This window comes from Phaethon aethereus, assembly GCF_964289735.1.
Source record: "Phaethon aethereus genome assembly, chromosome: 1".
In the NCBI taxonomy this organism is placed as follows: Eukaryota; Metazoa; Chordata; class Aves; order Phaethontiformes; family Phaethontidae; genus Phaethon; species Phaethon aethereus.
This window is the reverse complement of record NC_138575.1, coordinates 1,142,214-1,160,312: the sequence shown is the minus strand read 5'-3', so window position 1 is coordinate 1,160,312 and position 18,099 is coordinate 1,142,214. Positions and strand designations below refer to the sequence as shown.

General features: G+C 68.3%; 2 protein-coding genes across 8 annotated transcripts in view; one reads left to right on the top strand and one right to left on the bottom strand.

The window, feature by feature from the left end:
• TNPO3 (transportin 3) overlaps window positions 1-9,035 on the top strand; it is a gene marked incomplete at both ends in the record, with an annotated part of 42,336 nt that extends 33,301 nt beyond the window's left edge. For 5 of the 7 annotated variants that reach the window (XM_082015454.1, XM_082015455.1, XM_082015452.1 and 2 more), the window contains 13 exons: window positions 38-129; window positions 1,380-1,519; window positions 1,622-1,813; window positions 3,118-3,209; window positions 3,888-3,964; window positions 4,254-4,314; window positions 4,798-4,938; window positions 5,862-5,978; window positions 6,896-6,990; window positions 7,173-7,329; window positions 7,567-7,734; window positions 7,913-8,025; window positions 8,975-9,035. In XM_082015454.1, coding sequence (XP_081871580.1) covers window positions 38-129; window positions 1,380-1,519; window positions 1,622-1,813; window positions 3,118-3,209; window positions 3,888-3,964; window positions 4,254-4,314; window positions 4,798-4,938; window positions 5,862-5,978; window positions 6,896-6,990; window positions 7,173-7,329; window positions 7,567-7,734; window positions 7,913-8,025; window positions 8,975-9,035 — 1,506 coding nt within the window. The remainder of the gene's footprint in view (window positions 1-37; window positions 130-1,379; window positions 1,520-1,621; window positions 1,814-3,117; window positions 3,210-3,887; window positions 3,965-4,253; window positions 4,315-4,797; window positions 4,939-5,861; window positions 5,979-6,895; window positions 6,991-7,172; window positions 7,330-7,566; window positions 7,735-7,912; window positions 8,026-8,974) is intronic. The other 2 variants (XM_082015456.1, XM_082015453.1) reach the window with 2 other exon arrangements.
• IRF5 (interferon regulatory factor 5) lies at window positions 8,947-13,499 on the bottom strand (the record flags this gene model as incomplete). Its single annotated transcript, XM_082015524.1, has 8 exons — window positions 8,947-10,398; window positions 10,476-10,594; window positions 10,700-11,089; window positions 11,578-11,853; window positions 11,956-11,986; window positions 12,101-12,162; window positions 12,570-12,747; window positions 13,326-13,499. 8 exons carry the CDS (start codon window positions 13,497-13,499, stop codon window positions 10,165-10,167), a joined length of 1,464 nt encoding a protein of 487 aa, XP_081871650.1. The 3' UTR covers window positions 8,947-10,164.
• Window positions 13,500-18,099: the final 4,600 nt, after the last annotated feature.

Sequence of the window (18,099 nt, the reverse complement as noted above, 5' to 3'; positions counted from 1 at the left end):
TCCTAGCTCCTTTTGTGACTGCTTCTCTTTCACGCAGCTTTACGCGACTCTGAAGGACGGGAATCCACCCTGGGAGGTGACAGAAGCCGTCCTCTTCATCATGGCCTCCATAGCGAAGAGCGTTGACCAGTGAGTGTTGACCATCCTGCTCGTGTCCATAAGGGCCGTGGGGTCAGGAGTTGCTTCCCAAGTGAGTTCTGCAGAGGCACCGCGAATATCCCAAGGAACGTGCTTTCCCGGTTGAAAACCACGCGTGCTGCAGCGCAGCACCCCGTGCTGATGGAGCAGCCGGGGCTGGAGGTCTCCGCTTCCTGGCCAGGAGTACGGGTCCAGGACGGAGCTGGGGCTGCGTGAAGCAGTTGGACCTTCTCAGGTCTCCTCTCTGCCCTGCCTGGGGACTTCAACGCCACGCACTTGAGTTCAGCCCTGCTAAAATAGAATAAGGGTTTTTTTCCCCTTAGCTTCTCTCTTGAGAGCAAAGGACGTTTGCCTGGGCTGGTTGGGTGGGATCCTTCCACATCCAGAGCGGGAAGAGCCACCTCCAGGTAGTGCGTTGTCCCGGATACCTCTAGGGAAGTTTAAATCATCTTCTGGAAGTGCCCGTCCTCCCTGGCTAGTTGTGGCAGAAGCATCGACAGCTAACGTCCGGGGCGGCGAGAGCGCGGCGCGTCCTGCCCGCCGGCGGCCGCGCTGGTGCAGCGGGGCAGCCCGGATGGCCTTCCCCGGGCCGGGAGCGCCGGGCCTGCCTTCCCCGGCGGGCTGGGGCAGTCACCACATCTGTCATCGGCCGGCTGGCTCCCGCGTCCGATGTCAGGGCTGCCCTTGCTGGGTTTTACCTTTGGTTTCTGTTTCCGCCTCGTTCCTGCGAGCGCCAGCCCCTCGTGGCCCGGCGCTGCTGGAGCGCGGGGACGGCCGCTCCCTGCCAGCGTGTCCCACGAGACTCTTGCTCGCTCCGTGGCTCCACTGAGCTTGGCTCCGCTCTTGCCATGAAAGGGCAACGGTGCCGTCCGCCGGGCAAGCGAGCCGGAGCCCTGCCGCCGACTGGAAGGAAGGAAGCCTGGGACTCGCCCAGTAGCACCCTCCCACACCAGGAACAGGCTCCTCTGGCTTTCTGCGCTCCCCGGAGCGTTAATGAGCTTTGTTCTTGTGCCACGAGCACTCTTACCGGAGGTGTTTAGTTTCTTCTGCTCTGTTGGGTAAAGCTGGAGGCTGCTGTGCGTCCGGATCCCAGCTCCGCCAGCCCTGAGCCCCGCACTGGTCTCGGATACAGGGTTTGCCTGGCTGGGTCCGAGCGACGTGGGAGTCCAGTAACACCAGCGACGCCGTGGACGTGGTCCGGGAGCCGCCCCGGGGCTAAGCTGGCTGCCTTTTCCCCGCAGGGAGAACAACCCGACCCTGGTGGAGGTGCTGGAGGGGGTGGTTCGCCTCCCCGAGACGGTGCACACCGCCGTCCGCTACACCAGCATCGAGCTGGTGGGGGAGATGAGCGAGGTGGTGGACAGAAACCCGCAGTTCCTGGGTGAGTCCCTCCTGCTGCGCCGGCGCGGGACGCGCCGCCGCTGCGCCCTGCGGCCAGCCTGGTCCCCGGGACCCCTCCTCACCCCGGCTTTCTCCTCCGCAGATCCCGTGCTGGGCTATTTGATGAAGGGTCTGTGCGACAGGCGGCTGGCCTCGGCGGCGGCCAAGGCCATCCACAATATCTGCTCGGTGTGCCGGGACCACATGGCTCAGCACTTTCACGGGCTGCTGGAGATAGCCCGTTCCCTCGACTCCTTCACGCTCTCTCCGGAGGCTGCGGTGGGACTCCTGAAGGGTGCGTACGGAAAAGCTGTCCGTCTTTTGGGTGTGGGGTGGGGGGCGTCGCTCGCCGCGGATGCTGCAGCCCCCTTTTCCCGTGGGTTTTCTTAGGCGAGAGTGCCCCGGTCTGCCCTGGGGCACTCCCCGTGTCCACACCGAGAGTCTTCTCAAGAGCTGGCTTGGGGCAGGGGGTAGAAGGAGATCCTTCCTGGCTTTATAAAGCCATCTCCATCCCTGCTCTGAACTTGGAACGCGGGAAGAGGACCTTCGAAATGCTCACAGCCAAGCAAGCGATGGGTTACTGCTGTATCTGGAGGCCTGGAAATCGGCTGCCGTACGCGCAGGGTGGAAAATTGCAAAATATTTCTCATCTTGGAGGCAGTTTGGGCACAAGAATGTAGTTTTTCAAGTCCAGCCCGCAGGCAGAGCATTCGCTTCTCACCGGGCCTTTGGCTGTTGGGCATCGTGTGCCTCTTCAACCGCAGCTGGTTTCGTGGCCGCGCAGGACTCGTGTCCGGGCCTCCAAGATTCCCGACGGATTCGAGCGCTTCTGAAACCTTTAAAAATGGAGCCGCTGTGGAGCTTGTGCAAAGGGAGCCTTACTGCGGCCGTACAGTCGGGGTCTTGCGACTAAAGAGACAAACCTCACGTTTTTTTCCACCTCTTTGCGCTCCCGTATCGATGCAAGCGGCATTAGCCACGCTTCTGAGCGGCTCCTCTCCCTGCCGCGCAGTATTTTCTCCTCCTCTTTAAAACAACGCAACGAACACGTGAGCCGAAGAGAATTTTTTTTCCCTCCCGGTGTTGTCGTCAGCCCCAGCCCTGTGGTCCGCCGGCACCTCCGGCCCGGGGTGCGTGTGCTCCTGCCGCCTTTGAGCGGGTGCTGCGATGCGGGGACGCGGCTCGAGCGCCCGTCTCCATATCTCGTTTCTGAGGGAGCGCCGAAATGCCGTAGCTGTGGGTCGAAAGAAGCTTCCCGGGACCTCGCGGTGCTGCCGGGCAGGGGCGAGGATCTGCCGTCCGCCCTCGGATCATCCCTCTATTCCAACCTGCCGGCATCCTGTCCTCCATCCCGCCCCGCAGAAAGTATTTCGGTGTCTGCTTTAACCGAATCGTTGGGTTTGAGCTGCAGAGAAACACCTTCCAGTCTGGGGAAGCAGCGCCTGCCTTTGCCCCGGAGCCCTGCCCTGTCCCTGCCCGCGCGCAGGCAGGGCTGGCGGCAGGCTGCAGGCAGGGCCCCCCTCGCCGGTCTCGTGTTCCGTCGAACCGCGCGCCTGCGCCGCGTCCCTGCCCCTGAGCCCGTCTCCCCTTGCCTTGCAGGGACAGCCTTGGTCCTCGCCAGGCTCCCCTTGGAGAAGATCGCGGAATGCCTCAGCGAGCTCTGCGCCGTACAAGTGATGGCGCTGAAGAAGGTACGTGCCGGTCGGGACCGCGTTACCGTGCTCCTCGTCCGTCACTGCTTCGCGTGGGACAGATGGGAGGCCGTCGAGCTGCCGCGGCTCCGTCCTCGCCCGGTGGCTCGATCTGCCGCCGTGACCGTGTGTCCTCGAAGCCCGAGGCCCGTGAGGAGTCCGGGACCGAGACCGTTCTCGTCCCTGAGTCTCTCCTGGCTGAGCAGTACCCAGCTGGAGAGCGCGGAAGGGGTCCAGTGGGAGGAAAACAGTCCCTAGAAATCAGTTGGTGTGCCAGGAGCCAAAGAGCTGTCCTGAGCCGACCCGGAATACAGCGGGCAGCTTTCCCCCCACGTCTCCGGGATGGGGAATGTGGGAACTCGACTTCCCCGTGGGGCACGTGGCCCCAGAAGGTCACATTCCGGCTGTCCCGAAAGCGTGGTGGCCCTGGCAACCTTTCCATGCAGAACCGGGATAGCGGAGAGCCGAAGTCTGGGGGCTTGGCAGGGGGAGGGAGGGAAGCCCCAAGAAAGGACGTGCGCGTCCTCTGCGTCTCTTCGGGGTGACCCGTAGCCGCGCAGGAGCGGGTGTGAAGGTGCTGCCGGTGGGGCCTGGTGCCCAGGCAGCGTTTAGTCGGTCTTCGCTGGGATCGGGACTGCCTGCGGTCCCAAAGTCCCATCATTTCCCCTTGTTTTCCAGCTGCTCTCTCAGGAGCCCAGCAATGGCCTCTCCTCAGACCCCACTGTGCCCCTGGATCGACTCGCCGTCATATTTCGGTAAGGGAGGAGGGGCTGGGGCAGCCTCTGCGGGGCCTTCGTGAGCGCGTCCGCCCGAGCTGCTCACCCGGAGACTTAAAACCAAATTCATCGCGGCTCGTTTGCCCCTGGCCCCAAGAGGAACGGGCTGGAAGCTGCTGCTTCACCAAGTTCAAGGCTCCCCAGCCCCTCTAAGCCAGTTTCCGGGCCCTTTCCCGCAGCCTCGGCGGCTGCTTGAGGCTGCAACCCGTCTCCTCGGCTTTAAACGCAACAAAAAACCCCCGTGTTAACCCTTTGCTGCTTCTCACAGACACACCAACCCCATCGTAGAAAACGGACAGATCCATCCGTGCCAAAAAGTCATTCAGGAAGTAAGTGCGGGATTCGGGGAGGGGGTTTCTGCGGCGGCGTTGACGGGGGCGTCGGGCCGCGCAGTGCGTCGGTTGCCGTCCCCAGCGGCCGGGCAGCTCCTCGTGTCCGGCGTCTCTGCCTGGGGCTGCGCGGCGTCGGGGAGAGCAGCTGCTGGGGCAGCACCTTCCCTCCCGGAAGCAGGGATCGGTGAGGGGGGACGGACTTGGGTCTTGAAATCCCTGGGAGGGGACCTGGCTCTGGGAAACGTCCCAGACGCTTGAATCGCTCTGCGCTCGTAACGTCTGCGGCGCGGCGCCGGGGGCCTTGAGCCGCGCTGAGCTCCTCGCTGCTGCGTAAAGCTCATTTACGCGTCCCGTAGCGCGGGTGCCTCTCGGTTTCGGGACCGACGCAGGGATTTGGGCGCTCTTCGGGTAAGGAGGTACGCGGTGGGGTGCGCTGCGTCCCGGGTTCGGCTTTAACCCCTTCCGCCTGCCTGCGCTCAGATCTGGCCCGTGCTGTCGGAGACCCTGAACAAACACAGTGCCGATAACCGCATCGTGGAGCGGTGCTGCCGGTGCCTGCGCTTCGCCGTCCGCTGCGTGGGCAAAGGCTCTGCCGCCCTGCTGCAGCCGCTCGTCACCCAGGTAGGGAGGCCGCCGCCGCGCGGGGCACGCCGCGGTCCGGGGCTTGGAGCCGTCATCGGAAAACGCTCGCTCGGTTCGCGTCGGCAGGCAGGCGCGTCTCCTGGGCGGCCACCGGCGCTGGGAAGCGCCGCGGCGAATGCCGGCGGTCTCGGGAGCTCCTCCGTAAAGCCCCGGGGAGTAGGGAGAGCCTTGGAGCCGCAGGGCAGAGCTGAGCTCTGCCTGCCTGGTGCTCCGCGGGTTGTGGGAGCCCTGCAGTTGTGCCCGTAGCGCGAAGCTCCGCGGCGTGCCCCTCCTGGAGGGGGTAACTCGCAGCCCGGCGCCGGGCGTCCCCTGCTCCGGGGGCTGCGTTGGCTCTGGGAGCCGCAGCACGGAGACGCTGCCAAGTGCAAGGTCAGCCCTGAGCAAGTGCTTCAGGCTGTCCCCGGCCCGCCGTGGGGCTGGGGGGAGGTCTAGCAGGCCGGGACGTCGCCTCGGCACGCGCCCAGAGCGGCCCTTTCGCAGAGAGAAGGTGGGACTGTGGGGCAGAGCCGGTGGGCAGCGTCCCTGGCCGAGACGGGGGGAGGGAACGGGCGTACGGCTTCGCCCCTCCGCAGCTCGCCTGCGGGTCGAGCTGGGGTGACAGCCCCCCGCCATCAGGAAGCCGGGGGGCCGTGCCCCTGGGGCGCAGCTGGTTCGGGGTCTCGGCAGTAGGGCCAGCCCTTCGGGAAGCGTGGGGCTGGCCGAGGAAATCCCCGGCCGCGGCAGGGGAGCTGCCAGGCTCCCGGCTGGATCCCGCAGCCGACGGGGCCCCGGCCGAGCGGCACGCGGGGAATTCTCTGATGGAAACGGCCGCAGCCGTTTCCGTGCCGGAGCCGCCGCCGCCCGCGGTGCTGGCGGTGGGCAGGCGGCGTTGGCGGCGCCAGGCAGTGCGTCTCTCCCCGCAGATGGTCAACGTGTACCGGGCCCACCAGCACTCCTGTTTCCTCTACCTGGGCAGCATCTTGGTGGACGAGTACGGCATGGAGGAGGGCTGCCGGCAGGGACTGCTCGACATGCTGCAGGTGGGCGCTGAGAGCCGGCGGGTTTGGCTCCCACGTATCTAAATCACAGAATCACAGAATCGTTTAGGTTGGAAAAGACCTCTAAGATCATCGAATCCAGCCACTAACGCAGCACTGCCCAGCCCACCACTGACCCACGTCCCTAAGCACCACGTCTACACGGCTTTTAAATACCCCCAGGGATGGGGACTCCCCCACCTCCCTGGGCAGCCTGTGCCAGTGCCTGACAACCCTTTGGGTGAGGAAATCTTTCCCAATCTCCAACCTAAACCTCCCCTGGCACAATTTGAGGCCATTCCCTCTCATCCTGTTGCTGGTTACTTGGGAGAAGAGACCAACCCCCACCTCACCACAACCCCCTTTCAGGGAGTTGCAGAGAGCGATGAGGGCTCCCCTCAGCCTCCTCTTCTCCAGACTAAACACCCCCAGTTCCCTCAGCCGCTCCTCATCAGACTTGTGCTCCAGACCCCTCCCCAGCTCCGTGGCCCTTCTTTCCACGTGCGGGCGCAGGAGCTGCCGCCCCACGCCGGTGGGGGAGGCCGCGCCGTGGGTGCCGGCAGCGTTGGCGTGAAGCAGAGCAGCTTCCCCGCGGAGCGCAGCTGGCCCCGGCACCTCGCTGCCCTCACAGAAGTTGGCGGCTGGGTGAACAAAACCCAAGGAGGAGCAGTTTTCGGTTAAAGCAGAACTGGCGAGAGGCTTCTTGCCGGAGGAGCCGGTGGCTGAGGAAGGCGTTGCTGCCTCGGGGCACGTGTCCGGTCGGGAGGAGAGCTCCGGTCCTGCCCTTTCAGCTGTGACGGCGGCTGCCAGGAGAAGCCGGGGTCTGATCCGCTCCGGAGTGGACATCTCCCTGCAGAGAGAAGCACGGCTGGAGGTGGAATCAAACTGATCACTAACGGATCCCACACCCCTTCTCCTAGGCGCTGTGCATACCCACCTTCCAGCTGCTAGAGCAGCCCAACGGCCTTCAGAACCACCCGGACACCGTGGACGACCTCTTCCGGCTGGCAGCCAGGTACCCCCGCGCTCGCGTCGCCTTCCGCCGCTGCGCGGGGACACCCCGACCCCTCCCTCCTTGCGGAGGGGTCCCCGTGGGAGCGGTCCCCCGTGGCGGGGAGGCAGGGGATAGGCAGGGTGTGGGGAAGCCAGGCAAGCGCCGCTAACGTCTGTCTGTCTGTCTGTCCTCCGCCTGGCCAGGTTTATCCAGCGCAGCCCCGTCACCTTGCTCCGCAGCCAGGTGATGATCCCCATCCTGCAGTGGGCCATCGCCGCCACCACCCTGGATCACCGGGACGCCAACTGCAGCGTCATGAAGTTCCTGCGCGACCTCATCCACACCGGGGTGGCCAACGACGTGAGTGGCCCCTGGGGTCCTTGACGTGGCGGGGGGCTTCCTCCATGGAGTTGGGGATGCCGTCCTCACCGGTGCTTGCCACCGCCGGCCCCTGCGAGGGCTGTCCCGCTGCCGCGGCCGAGCCCGCCGCGGTTACTCCACCGCTGCCGCCGGAGACGCTCTGGGAGTCGCTCCCAGAGCGAGGAGCGGCGCGTGCCAGACGCTGCTCACCCCCGGCCCCTCCTCTTCCTCCCGCAGCACGAGGAGGACTTCGAAATGCGGAAGGAGCTCATCGGCCAGGTGATGAACCAACTGGGCCAGCAGCTCGTCAACCAACTGCTGCAGACGTGCTGCTTCTGCCTGCCGCCGTACACCCTGCCCGACGTCGCCGAGGTGCTCTGGGAGATCATGCAGATCGACCGGCCGGTGAGAGGGACGGGGTGAACCCCGGAGGGGCGTGGGACGGGCTTCAGCCCCGAGCCGTCCCGGCGTGCTCGCGGGCTCCCCTGGGGCCCTGCAGGGCCGAATCCCGACGCCTCCCCCCAAGCCAGGGCGTGGGTTCGGTTCCGTATCCCGAGCTTCTCCCTCCTCTCGCTTCCCGCAGACGTTTTGCCGCTGGCTGGAGAACTCGCTGAAGGGTTTACCGAAGGAGACGACGGGAGGAGCCATCCAAGTCACACACAAACAGCTGACCGACTTCCACAAGCAGGTCACGAGGTGAGCGCGCCGGCGTGCCGCAGCGGGGCCGGGTGCGACGCCGGGAGCCGGAGCGGCACGCGGCCGCAGCTCCGGCGTCTCCCTTGCACGCTCATCTCTGGGACGCGGCCGTTGCGCCCCGACGTCCTGCGCGGCTCAGTCCTGCCTGCCGCTCGCCACGCATTGTCCCCCGGCAGCCCCGAAGCGTCTCCCCGGGAGCTGCACCCGCGGTGGGACGTCGGCCCCCGGCCGCGAGCCCGCTCGGGCGTCTCACCCGGGCTGTTCCCAGGGCGGCTCGGGCTGCGGAGCGCCTCGCGTTGGAGGGCACCTCTTGCCTTTGCCGTGTCCGAGCAGGTTTCCCCGCTCTCGCCGAGCCCTGCGGAGCGCGGGCGGCTTCCGCCAGCCGCCGTCGTGCCGCCCGCCCGCCCTCCGTCCCCTCAGCCCGCTGAGTCGCCGGCCCCCGGCCGCGCCGCTCCGACAGCCGGGCCCTGCCCGGGCCCGCCGCTGCAGGCGCCGCTCCCGGGGCGCGAGCGGCACCAGCCCGGCAGGCTGCCGGCTGCGAGCCGTGCCCGCTGCCCTCCCTCCGCCCGCGCCGGGTCATCGGCCCGTTGCCCCACATGCTCCCTCCCTCTGCCCGGCTCGGTCCCGGCAAGCGGCCAGCCCCGGGAAAAGCCCGGAGCCCACGTTGCCGGCTGGGCGCATCCCCGGCGCGGCCGCCTCCTCTTGTCCAGCCGCCGCCGCCGCGGCACACGGGTCCCCCCCGGGGCCGCTCCCGAGCCCCTTTTGCCCCTGCATCTCTCCCAAAATCTCAGAGCCGATGGCTCCCCGGCCCCATCGCCCGCATGCAGGCCTGCGCTGGGCTGAGGTCACCTTTCCCGATGATGTCACCTTCCCTGATGATGTCACCTCACCTTCCCCGCTGAGGTCACCCCCCCCCCCCCCCCCGATGATGTCGCCTGTTGTCTTGCAGCGCTGAGGAATGTAAACAAGTCTGCTGGGCCCTGAGGGACTTCACCCGCTTGTTCCGATAGCTCCTGCCCCGGCACGGCGCCTGTCTCCCAGGTGAGAGCCGGCGCTGGGACCGCGAGCGGCCGCGGGGACCGTGCCCGACAGCGCGGTGACGCCGGGGCCGTGCCGCGAGAGGCGGGAGGGAAGGAGGACTGAGCCCTCTCTCCCCCTCCCAGGAATGTCTTTTAATTAGAAGACAGGAACCGAAGGAAACCGAGAATGTGTCCCACAATCAGCAAAGTTCATCGTGGCCGAGGGCTTTCACTCGCTCCAGCGCGTCCCGCCAGCCGGGAGAGCCGGGGCCGGCGCCGCCTGCGCGCGTGGGAGGACGGCTTGAGGATCCCGCTTTCCCGGCGGATTCGCTTCCCAAACGTCGGCTACCGAAACAAGAAAACAAACCAACGGGGGGGGAGGAAAAAAACAAAACAAAACAAAAAAAACCACAAAACAAACAAAAAAAAAAAAAAAAAAGGAAACCAAACCAAACCAACGCCAACCCCAACCGCCACCAACCACCGGAGGAAAAGGGATTTGCCCGGCAGCAAAACAAGAGCGCGAAGTAGAAAACTTTCTGTGAAACGGAGGAAAAAAAAGGAAAAAAAAAAAAAAAAGAAACTAAAAAAATATTTCGGGAAAGACGGGGGTTTAAAAATCCCTCTGCCCTCCCCGAGCCTGCCGCGTCCTGCCCCGTGGCGACCTCCCGGAGAAGACGCAGACGGGACGACGGACTCTTGAAATAGATATTTTTAATTTTTTTCTTCTTTTTTTCTTCTTGTTTTGGGGTTTGTTTTTTGTTGTTGCCGTTTTATTTGGTTGATTTTAGGATTGGACCTTGCGGGGAGGAGAGGGGCTGGAGCGAGCGCGGGGACGGGGCTGGGAGAGGGCCGGCGCGGGGCCCGCGGGCACGGCTGGAGCGCGTGCTGTTCCCTCCGGGGGTGTGTAGCCATCTCGAGAACAATAAAAACCACAAAAAAAACTGAAAAAAAGAAAAAAAAAAGTTAACCCCCCCCAGTCCCAGCTGGTTCTCTGGGGGCCGGGCCCGGGGGCGGCCGCCCTCGGCCGCATCCCCGGCGCCGGCCGGCTCCCGCGCCGCCCCCTTTTCTCGCCGTTTCCCCCCAAAACTGGGGGGGAGCGGGGGGGAAGGGCCGCTGGTCAGCGGGGCAGGGAGCCGGGCGGCAGCGCCCAGGGGCCGGCGGCGGGGCCGGGCTCCGGCTGCGCCGGCGGCAGCCGCTGCTGGTCCTGCCAGAGCCGGTGAAGCTCCTTGAACTGCTCCACCATCTTGTCCTTCAGGTCGGGGTGGGAGATCTGCAGCGGGCTGCTGTCGGCCGACCAGGACAGCTCCCCGGAGAACATCTCCAGCAGCAGCCGCGCCGCCACCGGCACCACCTGCGAGAGCCCCCGCCCGCGTCAGCGCGGCGCGGCGGCGCCCGCCCGCGGCCCCCCGGGCGGCTCCCCGGCGGCACCTGCACCGTGATGAGCTTCTTCTCCTTGGGCTTCTGGTCCGGCCACTCCTCGCCGAAGCAGAGGAAGATCTCGAAGGGCGGCGGCGCGGCGACCTGCCCCTTCTGGAACAGGATGAGGCCTGCGGCGCCCGAGGCCGCGGTGAGGGGCGCGGCGCAGCGCCCGGCCGCCCGCTGCGCGTGTGTGTCCCCCCGCGCCATCCCCATCCTCCTCCTCCCCCTCGCACCGTTGAGAAACCCCTCGAGGCTGAAGAGCTTGGTCTTCCTCTCCCTCTCGATGGGGTTGGGGCCGGCGCGGCGCGCGGCGCAGGGCCCCGACCAGAAGACCTTGCACTGGCAGAGGCGGGTGGCGAAGAGGTCCTGGCCCTGCAGCTCCAGGACGAGCCCGCGGTCCAGCACCTCCAGCAGCTGGTGGGTGTAGAAGCGCTGCTTGGCGCCGGGGATGGCGTCGGCGGCGGGGAAGCGGACCTGCTCCAGCGTCGGCGGCCCGAAGAGCTCGGGCTGCTCCGGCGTGGGCTGCAGGCTGCCGTGGAACAGGCGGCAGCCGTGGGGGTTGCTGACGGTGAGGGCGCAGACCTGGCGGCCCCGGTACTGGAACTGGATCTCCAGGTCGGTCACTGCCGGGGGGACGCGGATGTCGGCTGCTCGGCGGGGACCCGCGGCCACGGACGCGCCGTCCGGCCGCCCCACGGCCATGGACACCTCTGTCCAGATGACCCATGGCCACCCCACGGCTATGGACACACCATTCAGCCACCCCACAGCCATGGCCGCCCCATCCAGTCACCCCACGGCCATGAACTCTCCATCCAGCCACGCCACGGCCACCCCACAGCCATGGCCACCCCGTCCAGCTGCCCCGTGGCCACCCCACGGCCACGAACTCTCCATCCAGCTGCCCCACAGCCGCCCCACAGCCACCCCACGGCCATGGACACCTCTGTCCAGCCACCCCACAGCCATGCTCAGCTACCCCATGGCCACCCCACACCAGTGCCCGACCAGCCCACCACCCCCCCCAGATCCATGCCCCTCCACGCCCTGCCACCCCACAGGAGCCCCGCAGCCGCCCCACGGCCCCCCCCGCCGCCCCCCCAGTCCGTACGCGGCAGCATGTGGGGGCTGATGAGCAGGTTGGGGATGACGCTCTCCACGGGTGCCAGCGGGCAGGCGGCCGGGGGCCCCAGGGTGCCCGGGGGGGGCTCCGTCTCGGCGAGGGTGGCGGGGGGCAGCTCGGGGGTCCCGTGGGTGCCCCCCACCTCCCCCGGGAGCAGCGCCGGGGGGGCCGGCGCGAAGGGCCCCGGGGGGCAGCCGCTGCCGAAGGGGGACTCCTCCTTGGGCCAGGGGCAGGGGGGCAGCAGGTCCCCCCCGTGCTGGGTGTCTGGGGCACAGCGGGGGGTCGGGGGGGCGGCCACGGCCCCCAACCGCCCCCCAAAACTGCCAGGGGTTGGGGGTTTGCACCCACCCCACGCCCCCCACTCACCATCGATGCTCAGAGATGTCAACTTCTGGAGCTGTGGGGAGGACGGCAGGGCGGTTCTGGGGTCGGGACGCAGGGCCGCCCCCAGACCCCCCGCCGTGTCCCCGGTTTGGGGGTCCCCCCACCCTGCCGCCCCCCCCCCCAGTACCTGGCTGACGTCCTCCTCCCCGCTGCAGCTGTAGTCGTCCTCATCTGCGAGGGGGAGACGGGCTGGGGGGCGGAACGGGGCTGGGGGGCTTTGGGGGTGCAGGGGGGCTTTGGGGGTGCAGGGGGGCTAGTGGGACGCTGGGGCACTGCAGGGCGCTGGGGCTGCGTGGGCTGTGGGGGAGTCGTGGGGCGCTGGGGACTTGTGGGGCGCTGGGTCCTGGTGCGTTGTGGGGGAGTTGTGGGGTGCTGGGGACCTCGTGGGGTGCTGGGGCGCTGTGGGGCGCCGTGGGGCTGGGGGGTGCAGGGGTACTGCGGGATGTGGGGAACTTGTGGGGCGCTGGGGCGCTGTGGGGCGCCGGTTCCCCGTGGGACGCCGAGCTGCGGGGCGCCGGGCAGTTGCGGGGCGCCGGTTCCCCCTGGGCCGCTAGGGGGCGCCCCTGGGCCGCGCGCAGGGCCCCGCCCCCCGCTACCTGCGGCGCCGCAGAGCTCGTACACGCGGAAGGGGCGGGGCGGCGCCGCGCGCGGCCCGTCCAGCAGCAGCCGGAACTGGCGGCTCTTGTTGAGGGCGCAGCGCAGCGTCGCCTTCCAGCGCGCGGGGTCCGGCGCGTCCGCGCCCTCCCGGAACCGGCCGGTCTCCCGCGCCCACGCCTGGGGGCGGGGGGGGAGGTGCTCAGCCGGCCATGGCCCCGCCCCGCGTCCCCCCGGCACCCCCGGCACCCCGCGTCCCCCTCGGCACCCCAATTCCACGTCCCCCTGGCCCACCCGTGTCTTCCTCCACCCCTGTCCCGTGTCCCCGTGTCCCCCCCAGCACCCCAATTCCACGTCCCCCTGGCCCACCCGTGTCTTCCTCCACCCATGTCCCGTGTCCTCTTGTCCCCCCAGCACCCCAATTCCACGTCCCCCTGGCCCACCCGTGTCTTCCCCCACCCCTGTCACGTGTCCTCTTGTCCCCCCAGCACCCCAATTCCACGTCCCCCTGGCCCACCCGTGTCTTCCCCCACCCATGTCCCGTGTCCTCTTGTCCCCCCAGCACCCCAATTCCACGTCCCCCTGGCCCACCCGTGTCTTCCCCCACCCATGTCCCGTGTCCTCTTGTCCCCCCAGCACCCCATGTTCCTGGTATCCCACGCATCCCCCCAGCACCCCCATCCCCTGTCCACTCGTCCCCCCGTGTCTCCCCATCACCCCAATTCCACGTCCCCGTGGCCCACCCCCCCCCCCGTCACCTTGAAGATGGTGTCGTGCTCCACGGGCGCGGGGGGGTGCCGCGTGGCGTGGTGCCAGGGGATGGTGAAGCGCCGCCGCTCGGGGTCCAGCCAGCGCAGCCCCGGGAAGCGCTGGCTGCTCACCTGGGCCACCAGCCAGGGCTTCAGCCGCACGCGCCGGGGCGGGGGGTCCATGGCGGGGCTCTGCGGGGGCGACGGGAGGGCTGGGGGGCAGCGGGGCACCCGGCAGCCCCAGGCGGGCCGAGGCCCGGCCCGCTTGTGACACGTGTGTGCGAAAGGGACGAGGCCTGGCCCGCTCGTGACGTGTGTGTGTGTCTGTGTGTGGAGTTGCTGAGGCCCAGCCTGCTCGTGACGTGTGTGTGTGTGCGTGCGAAGGGGCTGAGGCCTGGCCCGCTCACGACATATGTGTGTGTGGCATTGCTGAGGCCCAGCCTGCTCGTGACATATGTGCGCGAAGGGGCTGAGGCCCAGCCCGCTCATGACACAGGTGTGTGTCTGTGAAGGGGCTGAGGCCCAGCCCGCTCATGCCATGGGTGAGCGGCTGCGAAGGGGCTGAGGGCCGGCGGGCTCATGACACGTGTGTGTGCAGCTGTGCCGGGGCACCCGTGGGTGCCCCCCCCTCACCCCCGAAAGAGGAACCGCGCCCCCCCCGTGGCGTTCCCCGCGGCCCTGGGTGGGGCGGGGAAGCGGCGCTTGAGGGTGCGGGGCTGGTTGGGAGCCGGGGGGCCCCGCCCGCCCCTGCGGGGCGCCCCCACCCGAGCCCCGCCCCCGCGTGGGTGTGGGGGGCGTCACCCCGCGCCCCGAAAGCAGAAGCTGCGGCTGCTTTGGGGAAACAAAACTGCCCCGGAGCCGCCGCCGGCCCCGGCCGGGGACACGCGCAGGACACGGGTGGGACACGGGGGCACCGACCCACCGGGGACCGCAGGATCCCTGTGGGTGCAGGGTCCTGGGTGCCGTGCAGGGTGGGTGTGTCACGGTCCCCGTGGGATGATAGCCGCCGCGCGAGTGGAGACACCCCACGCGGCCACCCCCACCCCCCGCCCCTGAGCCCGCTGCTCGTCCGAGCGGCCGCACCCGCGTGTCCACCCCCGTGTACCGGCCCACGTGCCAGTACACACGCGTGTGCGGGGCCCAGGGAGGGACGGACATTTCCCCAAACCGCGGCCGCTCCTGTGGGTCCCGTGAGTGCCGGCAGAGCCCGGGCTGCAGCCGGCCTCTCCAGGGATGCCCACGGCACCCAGCCCCACGGACACCCACTCCCATGGGGACCTGCTCCGCGGCACCCATCCCCAGGGAGACCCACCCGCAGGCACCCGTCCCACGGGGACTCAGCCGCGGGCACGCATCCCCAATGGGGACCCACTCCCACGGGCACCTACCCCACGGGCACGCACACCACGAGCACGCATCCCCAAGGGGGACCCACTCTCACGGGCACCCACCCAACGGGCACCCCACTGCAGGGCGCCCACCTGCGGACACTCACCCCACGCTCACGGCGGACACCCGGGTAACCGGCACCGGGACTCGCCTGCGCTCCGGGGCTGCCGCCGCCCGGCGCTTCCGCACGGCGAGGACGGGCCGTGGGCCGGGGGCGTGGGGCGGGGCGTGGCGCGCGCCGTGGGACGGGACCGGCCACGCCACCGCCCCCGAGACCGCCCCGGCCCCGCCGCGCCCGGTGTGCCCTCTCCCGCCTCCCCCCTACCCGTGTCCCTCCGCCCGATCCCCACGCGTGTCCCCCTCGTGTCCCCACCCGTGTCCCCCCTGGTGTCACCCGTGTCCCCCCCGTCCGTGTCCCCCCCGCAGCCACGGCAGGCAGCTCATTTTCATATGAAGTGCGTACGTTTGCATACCGCGCGCCCACCGCCCACTCCACGTGACGCGCGGGGATCCCCGGAGTGGGCGGGCATCGCCTTCCCCGCACGCCCCTCCGGGCTGTGATTGGCCGCGCTCCGTGTCACTCCTCCCTTCACCCATTCGGCCCCTTTCAGCGAGGCCCCGCCCCTAGCATCGCTCCTCCCACCTCCCCGCCCCTCACGGGGGCCGTTGCCCGGCAACGCGGGGGCGGTAACATGTAGCGTGCTGAGGGGCGGGGAGATGGGCGGGGCGAAAGGTGGGGCCAGAGGCGGGGCCCGGCGCCGCTCCGCCCAGCGATTGAAGGCGCCGTCTAACTTGCCGCGGCTCAACTGGCGGCCCGGGGCCCGCCCGGGGCCCGCCGGCCGCGGTGCGTGGGCTGCCGGGGGCTCGGTATGGCCCTGCCGCGGTGCGTGGGGTGCCCGGGGGCGGGCAGGCCGCGCTTTTGGGGACGTAATCGCTCATTTTGGGGGGGTTCGGGGTTTTCTCCGCCGGGCTCCCCCCCCAGCTTAGGCCGCGGCGCCGCCCGCGCCCGCCTGCCCGAGCCCGGCCTAACCCTGCCCGAGCCCGGCCTAACGCTGCCGGCCCTGCCTAACCCTGCCGGCCCTGCCTGCCCCCACGGCCGCGGTCCCGCTACTCCCCCGCGGCCGCCCCCCACCGCCCCACGGTGCTGCGGGCGCCTCGGGAAGGGAGGGGGCGGCCCGGGGAGGGGGGAGCGGGGCCGGGGGGGGTCCTGGTGGAGGGGAGACGATCCCAGTGGGTTCCCAGTGGGTTCCCAGTGGGAGAGGAGCAGGTCCTGGTGGGTTCCCAGGGGGGAGAGGAGCAGATCCCAGTGGGTTCCCGGGGGGGCGGGCAGATCCCAGTGGATTCGGGGGGGGTGGCAGATCCCAGTGAGTTGCCAGTGGGAGAGGAGCAGATCCCAGTGGATTCCTGAGGGAGGGGAGCAGATCCCAGTGGATTCCTGAGGGAGGGGGGCAGGTCCCAGTGGGTTCCGGGGGGGGAGCAGATCCCAGTGGGTTCTGGGAGGGGAGCAGGTCCCGGTGGGTTCCCAGTGGGAGCGGAGCAGGTCCCGGCAGCAACAGCCAGCTGGGATCGCTGCTTGGTGGCTCACCCTGCCCCTCCGGCTGCGCTCCTGAGGGAATTTGGGGTTTTCTCCCCCTCCTGGCTGCCCCCCAGCACCCTTGGTGGAGCCGGTGGGAGCCACCTCCCACCTCCTTCAGCTTCCAGCTACAGATCCCTTGGGATCGGCATTCCCACCGCCCGGAGCAGAGGGCCTGCTCCGGTAGAGGGAGGTGGGCGGCCGAGTGGTGCCGTGCCGGTGGCCGGGCAGGGAGGAAGGGGCGCATGGTGATGTACGGCTCCTCTTCCATCCGGCATGTCAGGATTCACGGGGAGAGCAGCTCCGGGCCTTGGGGGACCTTCCCCCCCCATCCCACCCGCCCACCCAAATTCCCTTCCCGAGCCGTGCGTGTAAACCATGGCCAGGCACAAAACACCACAAAAAGGCACCAAAAAATGCCGATTTATGGGATGCTGGATGGATGTTTCCTCAAAGATCCTCTTCCAGCATCCGCCTGGGAGCTTTCTGTCCTCACCAGAGGAGCGGCTGGAGCGGGAGACCCCCGGGTGGGAGGCAACAGCACCGCCGACGAGCCAGCATCAAGCTTTTCGGCAGAGATTTCGGGGAAATGGGAAGGAAGCGGGACGGTTGTGCGTTTCCCCTCTGCCGCCGCCTCCTTTTGCATCCTCCTCCGTGTTTCGGGAAGCGCTGGGGCTTCAGCTCGCTCGGAGGCTTTGGTGGTCTAGATTTTACTTGCCCCGGGCCGCGACGTCGGTGATGTACCATCACCCGTGTCCCCGTCCCCGTCCCCACTCTCTGCCACGTGTCCTCACCAGAACAAAGCGGAGGGGCGAAAAAAAATAATAATTCGGTTTTTGGGGGTTATTGCGCACGAAGTCACGACGGAGGGGACTTTCCCACTCGCTTCTTCCACCAAGAAAGGAACGCGTGCTCGCCTGCAGCCCCGGGCGCCACGCCATGTTTCGCTCCTGACCCGCCGCTTGATTTCCCTCTCGCAGCGCTCTCTGCCTCTTCTTTTTCTATTCTTTGGGAGAGAAATTTGGTTAAAACTCCCCGGGATTGCCTGGGTCTCCGTGGCCGTGAGAGGGAGCACTCAGCCCTGCCGAGGCCGAAGCGGCTCCCCCGGGCGCAGGGGTGATGTTGGATGGGATTTCCCGGAGTCGGGCGGTCGGCATCTCGGAGTCATCGCTTCCCGGGCCCCCGGCCAGGTGCCCGCGCTGGATGCCGCCGTGATACATTTTTGGGCTCTTTCAGCTGGGTTTTGGCCGCAGGTACAAGGGAGAGCCTGCCCGAAAACACGGCAGGCAGGGACGCCGCGCTCCCACCGCCAAGTCTCTGCCTCAAATCACATATTCATCTGTCGTTAGTTAATTGAGGGGGAGGGAAGACACCCCCTTGGGTAGCGCAGACTGATCTCCAGCTCTTTTTCTTCTTTAATTCGGTGGCCGCCTCCTTTGCCGCGAGTGGGATGCGGTGCCCAGGAGCCGGACAGGGTGCCGGAGCGGTGCTGGAGCCATGCCGGGCCAGCCGTCCCACTCGCAGGCTGTCTGGGCAGGGAGATAAACACACGGCTGTCCCGTTTCCAGGGGTTTTCCTTCGTGGCCGGAGCCCAGCTCGGCCTCCCGCCGTCAGCCGGGTCCTGCCATGCCGGGGACGGCGCCTGCGGGCCGGTTTAAACCCAACTCGCGTAGGGGATGCTCCGGCACTGGTGACATCCAGGAGCTCCCCACCGCCGCCTCTGGGATGAGGGGGTGAGGTGCCGGGGGTCGATTCGCTCCCCGGGTTTACTCTGCGGTTTTGACGTCTCGTTTTTTCCACGGCAGCTCCAAGCGGACGGCT